The 11951-nt window shown below is 39.7% G+C and overlaps 1 protein-coding gene across 1 annotated transcript; it reads right to left on the reverse strand.

The window, feature by feature from the left end:
• Positions 1-2832: 2832 nt before the first annotated feature.
• Positions 2833-11014, reverse strand: LOC105496961 (caudal type homeobox 4). Its single transcript, XM_011767589.3, has 3 exons — positions 10313-11014; positions 4392-4537; positions 2833-3624 (listed from the first exon to the last, which is right to left on the reverse strand). The coding sequence occupies exons 1-3, from the start codon at positions 10812-10814 to the stop codon at positions 3418-3420; spliced, it is 855 nt and encodes a 284-aa protein (XP_011765891.2). The 5' UTR covers positions 10815-11014; the 3' UTR covers positions 2833-3417.
• Positions 11015-11951: the final 937 nt, after the last annotated feature.

Consider the following 11951-nt stretch of genomic DNA (forward strand, 5'->3'; position numbering starts at 1 on the left):
ATTGTTGGTGTCCTTCCTCGGTAGCACATTTAGACGTGAACATATGAGCAAGTGATCTCTACCTGGGAAGGTGGGGCTGAACCTAAGTTATATAAAGTGACTATATTTATAGACTAAATAGTCTAGTGATTCCCTCCCTTCTTTTTTGTCACCAGGGCTGCAACAACTCTGCTGTTTTTTGTAGCTTTCTTAGACATAATTGACATACAAGAAACTACAAGTTTAAAGTATAAAATTTGATGAGTTTTGACATATGTATACACTCATAAAACTATCAGCACAATTAAGATAATAAATCCATCACCCCCAAAGTGTTCCTTATTCCCTGTTATAAATACACCTCTCCCTTCCACCACCCTCCTCCCTTGCAGGCCCCTTCTTTCCTTCTTGACGTAATATAGTAGTATTAAAATGTTCCAACTCAGAAAAGCAACCAGATTCTCTGGATCTGAGCCAAGAGTGAAAAACTTTCCTTGGGTCTTGCTTCCTTCCTTCTTTGAAAAGAAGCCAGATCCTCCCAAAGACCTTTCTTTGCAGCTCCACACAAACAACTCCAAGACAAGATCAAGGGCCTTAAGAAAGTTACTGGGAAACTGGAATACTTGAACAAGTTGCAAGGAGGATTCTAAAGTCTGCAAATTACTTGAGGATGAACTAAAGAAATATTTAGGAAGGAAACATTGTTTCCCTATTATAAAACAGAATAAAATTTAGTAATAATAAAAGAAGAAAATCCCTCATAATCCCATTACCCTAAGTGAACACTCAGTTATTTGGTATTTTTTAATTCTTGCCGCTTTCCCCGTGAAAAAGAAAAAAGCCTCTATTAAAACCTACTTTGAATACAACTTTTGAGCTTCAGTGTTTATATTTCTTTTCTCTACATACCTCCAGCATAAACCTCCATAAGCTAGAAATAAAAGTTTGTGGTTGTATTCTTTTCTTAGGTCTCAGAGAATGAATTAACATGTATTCTTAGAGGAAGTGACCGCAATATGCTAGTCAAAACAAAAGCTCCATTTTGGTTCTGTTTGCATAGTCTGGAGAATCAGAATCTATAAAAATAGGAAAATGTTTTTCTTTGGGAGAAAAATTGTTTTTTCTCAGGAAAAGAGAAAAAAACAGGAAAGAGAAACTCCTGAGAAAATCCAGCTGCTATAGCCAAAGTTATACCTTTTGTGGAGTGAGCACTAGGATGACAAAATTAAGTTCTGAGTGTACATAGGCAAGTAACACTTCACATCTCTCCACCAGATTGGAAGGACCCATTTCAATGTTGATTTTCTATGTTCAGCACTACAGATGGCCTGCCAATCAATTAGCATGCTGTGTAGTTTACCTCAAATTTATTGGAGGTGGTGAGTGGAGTAGAATATGTGTTTTCCTGGGAGTCAAGAAACCCTAGCATAGTGCCTCACAGAGTGGGCACTCAATAAACATTCACTGAATCAGCAGACCTGAGATCTAGTTTTAGATTTTGCCAACAATTTACTGAAAAAGCCAGTAACTTTTTGAAGAGGAAAGAATTTAAATTGATCTATCCTTATCACCATCTACCAATATGTAGACATGAGCTAAGAGAAGTGAATTAGTTTATCAAAGATACTTAAGCGTTTCTGGTCTCTAGCTTCTCAAAGTACAAAATAGGGGTAGCAATTCTTTCATATCTCGTGAGGATATTGGGTCTAATAATATAACAGATGTAAAATTGCATTGAAATATATAAAAATATTACATGTATATAAGGCATTATTAAGATTATTAGTAGAAGCTTCAAACTCACTAACCAGAAGGGTAAGGGAGCTGGAAAACAAGAAAAATTAGGCTGCATTCCTAGGTGGTCATTATCTACGGATTGGTGTTCAGGGAGCTGTGTGCACCTTCAGTACTATAATCAGATACAAAATGAAAAGAAAGGGATGCTTTGAGTTTGGACCTATAACTAGAGACCAAGGAAGATCATCCTATGTAGCTAGGGGTTCACATCAGCATCCACAATATCCTTGCTATGTATCTTTGGAAAGTGACTTGATTGCTCACATCTCAGTTTCCCTATCAGTAAAATAGGGCAATTGATGGCTTCCTCATAAATGTGTTGTAAAGAATATAATTCCAAGAAGTTGGATCAAGAATGGAAAAGTTTTTTTCCCTTAAATCTTTTCAGAACTAAATGATGTGCCTTCAGGAGCAGCCATGGGAAATAAAACCTCTTTCTGAGATTTTCATAAGGAAAGGGAGGATACATTTCTTACTCCCAACTCAAAGACAGATAGTTGTGCTCAAAATTCTAATTTTCTTAAGAACAATGAGAGTGTATCTTGAAAGCAAAAGTTGTACCCTGATGGCTTTTACGCTTTAATCAAGCTTTCCTTTAAACCATCTCAATTCAAAAGGACTCGCAGCCTAGTCTTTGTCCACTTCAATATGCAAACAGTATGCTGGACCCACACTAAAAGCTCTTGGCAGCCTGGATCACTGCAACCCCTTTTCTTAGTCAAGCTGTGTGTTTTTAATCTGTAAACTGCAGCTTCTTGGATTATAAACCAGTAAACTACATTGACATGACATGATGTGGGTAAAACTGAACAGGTTGAAAGGTGATGGCACATACGGGATACATATCAGTTCACTGTCTTGTGCTTACACAAGTCTTACTGGAATGGGAATGGAGAGATAAAAGTGGGGGTAGAGTTTATTCTATGAGTTGGAGATGTGCCTTACTCAACCAAGCTGGCCTCTTTTGTTTTAGTCTGGGTTCATTGTTTTGACAAGATTTTAAAATGACACTGCAGGTTGAAAGTTCTGAGATAATTGATGCCAGACAAGTATGACTGAGGGCCAAAATTGTCTATTTTATTGGTTGTTCTTGTTAAGTAGTGACAATGGAATCAGAATCACCTTCTGATGATTTTTAAAACATTTATCTTGTTATAAAAATTATGTTAGCTTTTGAATTAAACACTTAGAAAGGTAGCTAACGATAGATAAACTTTGGTTTACTTTCTTTTCACTCCTTAAAGATAGCATAAAAGAAAACACCTAGCATCAAATAACAAACAAAAGTACACATACACAAATGTGCTTTCTGGCAAAATTGTATTTTACAGTCTATTCATAAGCAAGTTTCTGAAATTGTGAACAGACTTGGAAGGGCCTATGATTCTAGCTTTTAATTATATAGCTTACTACTAAGCTTCCTGAGTGACTGACATATAGCACAGCACATGACAGGAGTTTTCTGGGGATAGTTTCTAAAAGTAAGAGTCCTCTAAATTATCTTCAACCCATTGTACATCCATCTGTTCCAAATACTGCCTTACAGGGAATTACACCCTGCTCCAACTCCCCTGCAGATAGCTTAGAGACCCAAAAGGCACCACTAAAAACAGACCACTTTAAATTTCTCTTTGCTTTCTTTCATTCAGAGACTATAACCTGCTGTATCTCAATAGGCTGAAATCCACGAACAGCAGATGGTGTGGTGAAAAAAGTGTTAGGCAGTTCCCCAGGGCTGATGGAGCCAGAGTCACTTTGCACCGAGCCTCCACTATTCTCAAACTGGGAGATTTTCTTTTTGATCATCTTTCTCTCCTTGGCTCTGCGATTCTGAAACCAGATTTTCACCTGAAACACAATGAAGCAACATACTGAATGCAGTTAACTTAGTGATTTCTGATATTGTACACAGACTTTAGCATTTACAAAGCCCCTTCATATGCATCACTTCATTTGAGCCTCACAATGACCTTGTGAAATATGCCCACTTAACAGGTTAGAAAAAAAGCTTGAGACTTAGAGAGGGCAAGTACTTTGCATGAGATGAAACTGAGACCCAAGTCTAGGGCTACTAACTCTGAATGCAATAATCTTAATATTATACCTTACCCGCCTCCACTGTTGCACAGGTGGAAATAAATAACGCTGGAATGATAGATGCTGAGGAGTGCTGATAAGAGAGAGATATTTAAATAGCAAAGGTAATTATAATCAGCCATTTCTATGTTTTATTAATATTTCACTAAAAAGTCCTATTAGTAAAATATTAATAAAATAAAATAAAATAGAAAATTTATCTTCCTATCAGTAATAGTATACTATTAATAGTATACTATTCTTCCTATTTTCTTCCTATTAGTATACTATTACAAATAGGAAATTTGTCTTCCTATTAGTAAAGTATTAATGAAACATATAAATGAGTGAACAAGGGTGATGAAATATTATATATCTCTTGCTGGAGATAGACAAGAGCAATGTCAATGTGCATTCACACGTGGTCGAAATGCAAGCTACTTGGGATAAGGCAATGCATCAAGGGAGTTTACAATTCTAGAATTCTGATTCTATTGAAATTGACTATATGGGACATGTTTGATATACTTCTGGTGTACCTGTCTCTCAGAAAGGCCCAGGTTAACTGCCAGCTCTGATTTTCTCCGGATGGTGATATATGTGTTGCAATGGAATTCCTTTTCCAACTCCAATCTTTGATGATCAGTGTAAACTACACGATACTTTTCTTTTGTCCTGGTTTTACCTGTTAGGAGAGAAACCATTGCATTTAATCATTTTCTGCTTCTTGGAGATTGTTTTAGTTAAAGAAATCATAGACACTCTTCCCACCTTCATCTTTACTTTAAAATATAAGATAAATATATTTTTGAATCAAATATTCATAAAAGTCCATTTCTCCATTAAATACATTCTCATCTGTGGCTGTGATAGCAATATCTCGTCTACCATCTATAGACATAGACATATATCTATATATCTATATCTCTCTTTATACATAAAATCAATATCTCTTTAATTAATGTTTCTCCTAAAATGATTGGTCAAATCACAATCATCCCATCTTGACCTATTTTTATAGCAGAGCATTGAAAATGCTTAAACACTTTAACCCATGGTGTTTATTACCTTCCCACTTACATATGTGATTAGCATTGGCAGTAATAGTAATGCCATTATACAGGTACTTCCCATTACATTTTATGCAGTCTTTCCATACTGTTCCTGTTAAACCTCTTACCTACCTTCTTGAATTGTGCAGAACATGTCTTATCTCCATTTTACAGATAAGAACATGAAACTCAGGGTAAATGACTTTGTGTTAGAGAATTGAGGAGTGGGGACCCAAGCATATATCTTTGACTCCTATTTAAGCATGCTAACTAAATGTTATTCCAAGTTCAAATATGCTGGGATGCATAATAATGGCCCAAGAGTGGAAAACACTTGTGGGATCCTGACACTACAGTTACATAGTTTCCTAGAGTTTGGTTTGAATAGTAATTTAAAAAGAAAATATTAATTGTCATTTAGCAGATTCTGTTTCAGAAAACCCCGTTACCTATTAGAAAAAAAAATAGTTTTTATGTGGGAGTCTTAATTTTTATTACCAAGTGGATAGTGAATGGGGGAAGGAGGAGGTATTGACTTAAGCAGAATAAAGTGAGTATTCCATGCCCTTTGAAAGGATATACAAACATTTGCTTTGTGTTACAACATTTAACTAATTCCTCATGCCCTCCTTCAAATAGAGCTTTATCCTTCCTTTCAAAATTTCCAAAGGTACTTAGGAAGTTCCCTTTTCTTTTTAATTTCTCTACCCTCCTCCAGGATCTTCTTCCTTTTCTCTGTGGGTTTTAAATACTCCTTCTGATCTTCCCTGGTTGTTTTTTATGTGATTTTTTGGGGGCGATCCCTAGGACAAAGACGTCTTTAAAGTGATTCCCTAAACTCCATTGAAGTGTTAAGATACAGCACAGGCCTAACAAAAGAGCAAAAGAGTTACATAGCATCAGATCCCATTCTGAATCTTCTTCTTTACATTCAGGAACACCAGCCAATTGGTTCAGAATTTACAAGCCCCAAACAAATGTGAGACACCCTTTCATCTCCAGAAAAGGGAAAAAAAAGGACATGAGTGAAGAAACAAATTTTAGATAAGTGATATATTTTAAGATTAATCTAAATGGCTAAATAATGAACTGAATAAAATCTCCTTTCCCTGCCCTTAGAAAAGGAAAACTATGTGGTCCAGTCAGTTAACCTACCTTAAACTCCTAAATTCTGAGCTGATTTTCTGAATCTAAGCAAAAACCTGGAAACCAGAAGTTTGCCTTTGGGCATGTTGCAAAGACAGAATGTATATTTAGAGAAAAAATGAAAACTTGGAGATTTAATTTATTTCTAGAACATCGAATCTTGAGATCGAAATGTATCTTTGAAATCATGTTTTCTAAAACTCTTCTTAATCTTAAAGTTGCTGAGTGTTTAAATTATAACTTGAGGCAGACTGGTTAAAAATTCAACTTGTCTTTATCCATGTTTTATGCTCTTTGATCATCAATAAATATAATCAGACATCAATAACTCTGGAAACACTGTAGTCCTTCCCCACCCCCATTGGTCATAAATTCCCCTCTTGCAGTTTCTTCTGACGACAATAAAGTTAAGACCAGGCCCCTTTATTTGCCATAAAAATCCTACCCTTTCCGGCAATATAACCTCTGAAGAAAGGAGGGGTAAGGAAGAGCCTGGCTGCATATCAAAGCCATGTGAAGTGTTAAAAAGAGTCTGTTGCCAAAATCTGATAGATAAGACCTGAAACTCCAAGAAGATGTAGCTCAGGGGAAAAAAACTGACTACACAGTTTACGAAGAGAAATAAATTTGAATTTCCTGGTGCTCCTTTTGTGTCCCTCTCCTCAAATTGTCTCTCCCAATCCCATTGCCTCTTCTTCTTAAATGATGAAACCAGATAAAATGATGAAACCAGAATAGACGATGAAGGGGATTTGGACATTTTCTGGTAAAGTATAATGTCCATATTCCCATACCCAAGCACTAAAAAATAGCACTAACAGAACGAACTTTTATTGTTCAAGCTGTTTTCTTCTTCTAGAGACTACGACATTTCTGAGTGTGTTGGGCTCCATTTTCAGCCGTTATTGAGTTTATTTAGAAAATTAATACTATCTAAGATGTATTTGCCTTCTCCTCAAAGAGTCAGAAAAACTTCTGTAGTTAAAGATGGATGGAGTCCTTCCCATCCTCCCAACCACATTATCTCCCCAGAATTCACAAGCAAATGTCACAATATATGATAACTTGTCACCCTAAATAAAATTAAAATGCTGTTCATTTGAAAGACTGGCTGCAAAAGTGCCGCTAGGCAGAAAGTCACTCTCCAAACATAGAGGTGATGATGATGATGGGAGTGAGTGTAAAGATAATAAAAACAAATATTTTTCTGTAGGAAGTACTGTCTAATTGACCCCACTGTGAGGACTTTTCATCTTATGGGATTTATTTCACTGTTTATAGCTAAAAATTGCATCCAAATTCATTTTTTAAAAGTTGTCCTGTGAAATGAGCAAAACCAAGGAAGACAATGATAACTCTCGAGAATTATTAAGCAACTAATTTCATGAAGTGCCCTTATTGAATAATGCCTTTTAAGCATAAATTCCTCCATGTTGTCCAGTGGCTTAAAACAATCAATCAGAATCAGAATCAATCACAATTACTTCCTCCTCTCCCCCTCTTTTCCACTTCTAACAGAAAAGTCTCTCTCTAGCCTGCTTAGGTTATCACCTCACCAATGTTTAAAATGTGAAAGCGCATGAAAATATTTAACTTTCCATAGAAACTTTTCTGTCATAATCCTTTTTGCATAATATTTAAAGTTAGATATGTATAGAAATAGACCACTTAGAGAACTAAGAGTAAATAAACATGTCTTCCATTTAAATCAGATCACTTAGGGAGCAGTCATTTACTCTATGTGTCAGCCTCTTTGCTTTCATTAGAAAATCACATGCTATAATGGTCGCTATGAAATGTTTTCTGATTGTCCACTAATACGTGTATTTTTCTTTTTTTAAGTTTATTTAAAACATTTTTCAGTAATGGAAATAACTTTCATTTGACTACCTTAATCAAGGGTTACTTTCATATTGAAGTTCATCTTTTCCTCTCAGTCATAAACCTTATGTTGTCCCACAATACTACAGGGTGAAGTGGAAAATTTAGGAGGATCTGACTCAATCATTCATTAAACAAATATTTAAGATCCACTATGCGCTAAGCATATAAATGGGTGCATTTTGGTCCTCAGTGGGTGGCCCAGTGAGGTGATCGGTTTAACTTTTTTCGTGGGGTTTATAACCTGATGTTCCTTGAAAGGGCTTCAATGGATCCATGAATCTCCTGAAATTATGTAACAAATTACTTGTGTGTGTGCTGCTGTGCCTTTGTGCATTTTTCTAGGGAGATAACCAAAGTTTTTCATCATATTCTTAAATTGCTGCTAAATATGCACCTTAGACTATAAGAATACAGCTAAGGGGTTATTTTCATTTATAAGACATTAAAATTAAACAAAGTTTTAATTGAATGAAGCCTTATCTATAGAATAGGCTGCCAATAATCTAAAGGGTTCCAATATCAGTCAATTTTAAACTTCTCATAGAAATTGGATAGAAAATCTTGTGAAGATGCCATTGTAAAGTCAGGTTTGAGGGTTTAGCTAATGATGAAGGTGCAAGAGACTAAGGAGCCCTTTTCGAAAACTTTCCTGGCAGTAGAATTACCCAAGAGACAGACTCAGGCTAATAAAAGCAAATGTAAATGGAAGACCTTTAATCAGACAAAACTGTCATATTTTTCCTCAAAAACGGAAAAATCAAGGCTGGAGATAATTTCTTTTATCTCATCCATTTCCTCTCTTGTTCTCTATTGCAAACAGCACACCAGTGACCTTCCTCTTAATGTGTTTCAAAACATAATCCTAGACTGCGAGCAACTACTTTTCTAGCTTTTGTGTCTTTTTCTGATTGTTAGGGTTTAGTGAGTGGATGTTAATTATAACCCCGAGATTAGATGTAATAAAAACTCCGGGAATGCCCCACCCTAACCTCTTTTTCTGTTCTACTTCGTCGACAGACTCACTCATATTTTAAAAAAATGCAGACTTACTTGCAAACGCTTGAAACGAGTTCAGCCAAGTATCTGAACTCTACTTTCACCTTGGGATTGCTACTCTAGTGATGTTCTAATACACAGAACTTCCTCTTCCTGGCTAAACGTTCTCCTAATGGTAAAAGTGGGTCATTTCCCACCCTCCTGCCTTTGCTTTTTGGAGGAAAGACAAAGTGCAGAACTGAGAACAGGAGCATAATCATTGTGGACAAATGCTATTGAAATGCCATTTCCTCCCCAGAGGGATGAAAATACTCAGAGTCGATTTTTACTAATTTTCTCTAATGACAGGGAGCGAGGGTTGGAATAATAAGAATGTAATAAAAGAACAACAGTTGAAAACAAACATTCCTCCCCCCCCCCCCCCCTCCGCGCTCCGGTCTAAGATTAAAGTAGAACAGCCACTTCCCTCGCCCTGGCTCCCAGCAGTCGCCCACTGGCTTGCTGGTTAGGCTGAGATCGCGATCGCTGTGCCTTCCTGGGCGCTGCCGCAGACCTGTATTCAGCCCCTACGCCTGAGAGACGCCTGCATTGATAGTTATGAGGGCTTTAGCCATTTATTAGTGCTGGAGCTGATTCGTTTGCGTGCCCAGCGGGTGTGAGGGTTAGTCACCGTATTATGTGCCAGGTCAGTGCTCTAGCCTTCTCGCCTGCCTTAACACTTGGGTTAGAAGAAAGGACGTTGTAAGACGGCAATGGATTTTAGGCCAATTTGCCTCTGCCAACTTGTAGGAAGGAAGCTGGAACTTCCCTGAGAGGCCAGGGTGACGAGGCTGCTTTGCCGCCGGGGACTTCGTGGCTAAACTGGAGAGTCTGTTGCCAGCCAAGCACTGTGAAGCTAAATTGAGCATCACCAGCTTTGGGGGCGGGGAGGTGGGAGACAGCCCACTCGGATGGGTAAGGGTTTGGAAATGGAAGTCAAGCAGCAGTGCCTGAACAACGAGACACCACAGCTGCCCTCTCTCTTCATTCACTCGTTGAACTTTCTCATGCATCTCTTTTCCCATGTGGGCAACTACAGGATTGCATCCTCATCCTTGTGGCTCAACATACCCATTGTTCACTCACTCACTTTTTTCATGGAGCAGCGAAAGGCGAAAATCACCTCTAGGGTAGGTTTAGTCCCAATCGCTGCACTCAATGAGAGAGTTTTGAGCCCAGGCGAACGCGAGGGAGATGCCTAATAGGTCAGTCAGCCATATAGGGGTCTCCTCAGCTAAGCCCTCTTGGGAGAGGCTTGAGAAGTGCGAGCGCAGGCCGACCCAGAGAACTAGCGCAGAAGGGAAGGAAGGAAAAGTGTGTGGGCATTGGAATTGATTACTCACCCGTCACCTGCACGGTCTTGCGCATCCATGCATAGGGGCTGTGGCGGCTCCTGCTGGGGGAACTGGCGTTGGCGGCGCCTGCGTCCATCGGGACAAGCGATCCACCAGCCGGGCCTGGTAGGCTGCTACCGCTAGTTCCACCGCCCGCAGGGCCCAAGTTGCTGTAGTCGGTCGAGCAGAAAGCGGCGGGGCTCGAGGTCATGTCGTTCACCGGCACTGTGCCCATTGTACTAGACTGCCCAGGATACACGCTCCAGTCTTCTCGCGGGGGACTGTAAGGTGAGCCCCAGTCTCCCAGAGACTGCCTGTGAGGATCCATGCTGGGCATATGAGGATAGCCCATATAGTGCGAGAAAGCCGGTGCCACAGCGAAATTGGAGGCTGGTATAGGACTCCCACCGTCCCCCGTGCCTCCTGTCCCAGCTGTGCCGCCACCCCCAGGGATCCTGAGAGTGCCCGGGTACATGCCTGTTTCTTTCTCCAAAAGGCAGCTTCCGTACATCGTGGCTTGGGTAGAAGGCGCTCCCTAAGCCATCCTGAGGTCCCTGTAAGGCCCCAACTCGACTTTGAGAAGCCCAGATAATAAATTTATCAGTACGTAGTTGTGCCGCAAACTCCTCTGCACCCCTCAGACTACTCCATCCCACGTTTCCTGCGAGGGTATCCAGGTGACTGGTAGCCCTGTATAGATAGGCCACCAATGGCTGGGCTGACGTCAAGGGGCTTCAGGCTTTTACATAGCATTTACATTCAAATGAAGGGCCATTTCACTTTCACAGGAACTTGTTCACCCACTCCCCAAGCTCCCAGGCCTTTCTGTCTCATCTTTCTTGATTCTGTCCATCTGGTCCCCATAGCGTCAGTATTGTGCTTTTGGGGACAGGAACTCCTCCAGGGGTTTCTGACCAGCTCCCCGCAAAGTCAGACAGAGACCTGCAGAAACCGGGCAAAGTTCCGCTCTCTAGGAATCAGTCCTTACACCGCGGCCTCCTCCCTTTCACCGATCTTCCCGCGTCCAACCTGCATCTGCAGTCTCCTTCTGCCCAAATTCCCTCGCAGGGGTTTACCGCAGGGCACTGGCCCAGGCTGCCAACGAAAAGAGATTTCCCTTACTCTCCTCACTCCCTCCATCAAGAGGGCGCCTTTGTTTCCAAGGGCAAAGATTCATTTCACAACTCTGTTGAGTGTCTACTGTGTGCCAGATACTGTGTAGGCGTGGGGATACAGCAATGAATAAAAGACAATTCTTGCTCTGCCTTCCTAAGATTACACTGTAGTGGATGGCAGGCTGAATTAATCGAATGTTTTACAAATATGCACAAATTAAAGAAAGATGAATAACGTAAGTTATGAAAAATGGTAGGAGAGAGAGAGAAGAACCATGTAGATAATAAACTTTCCTATTTTCATGTCAGTCCACTACTCTCAGGTGTCTCTTTTCTGCCAGGTATGGCTTCTGTCCGAAATCTAGTGCCTCAAGGGGCCAGAACTCTTGCAGTCTCAAATCCATAGCCCCTGCAGCAAACTAAAAAAGTTTTCTTTGTAAAACTCCAATCGTTGAAAAAGACATAGACTTGCTAGTAGATGCCAATGAAATCAGTACCTTGCCTCAAGAAACCAGGTCACCTCTTGTGTTCCT

Source organism: Macaca nemestrina, chromosome X (genome assembly GCF_043159975.1).
Source record: "Macaca nemestrina isolate mMacNem1 chromosome X, mMacNem.hap1, whole genome shotgun sequence".
In the NCBI taxonomy this organism is placed as follows: Eukaryota; Metazoa; Chordata; class Mammalia; order Primates; family Cercopithecidae; genus Macaca; species Macaca nemestrina.

Coding starts and splice junctions, on each gene's coding strand:
- LOC105496961 (XM_011767589.3), bottom strand. CDS start 10,814: ATGTACGGAAGCTGCCTTTTGGAGAAAGAAACAGGCATGTACCCGGGC. Junction 4,538..10,312: donor CAAGACCGTGCAGGTGACGG/GTGAGTAATCAA, acceptor CTCTCCTAACAG/GTAAAACCAGGACAAAAGAA. Junction 3,625..4,391: donor TGGGCCTTTCTGAGAGACAG/GTACACCAGAAG, acceptor ATTGTGTTTCAG/GTGAAAATCTGGTTTCAGAA.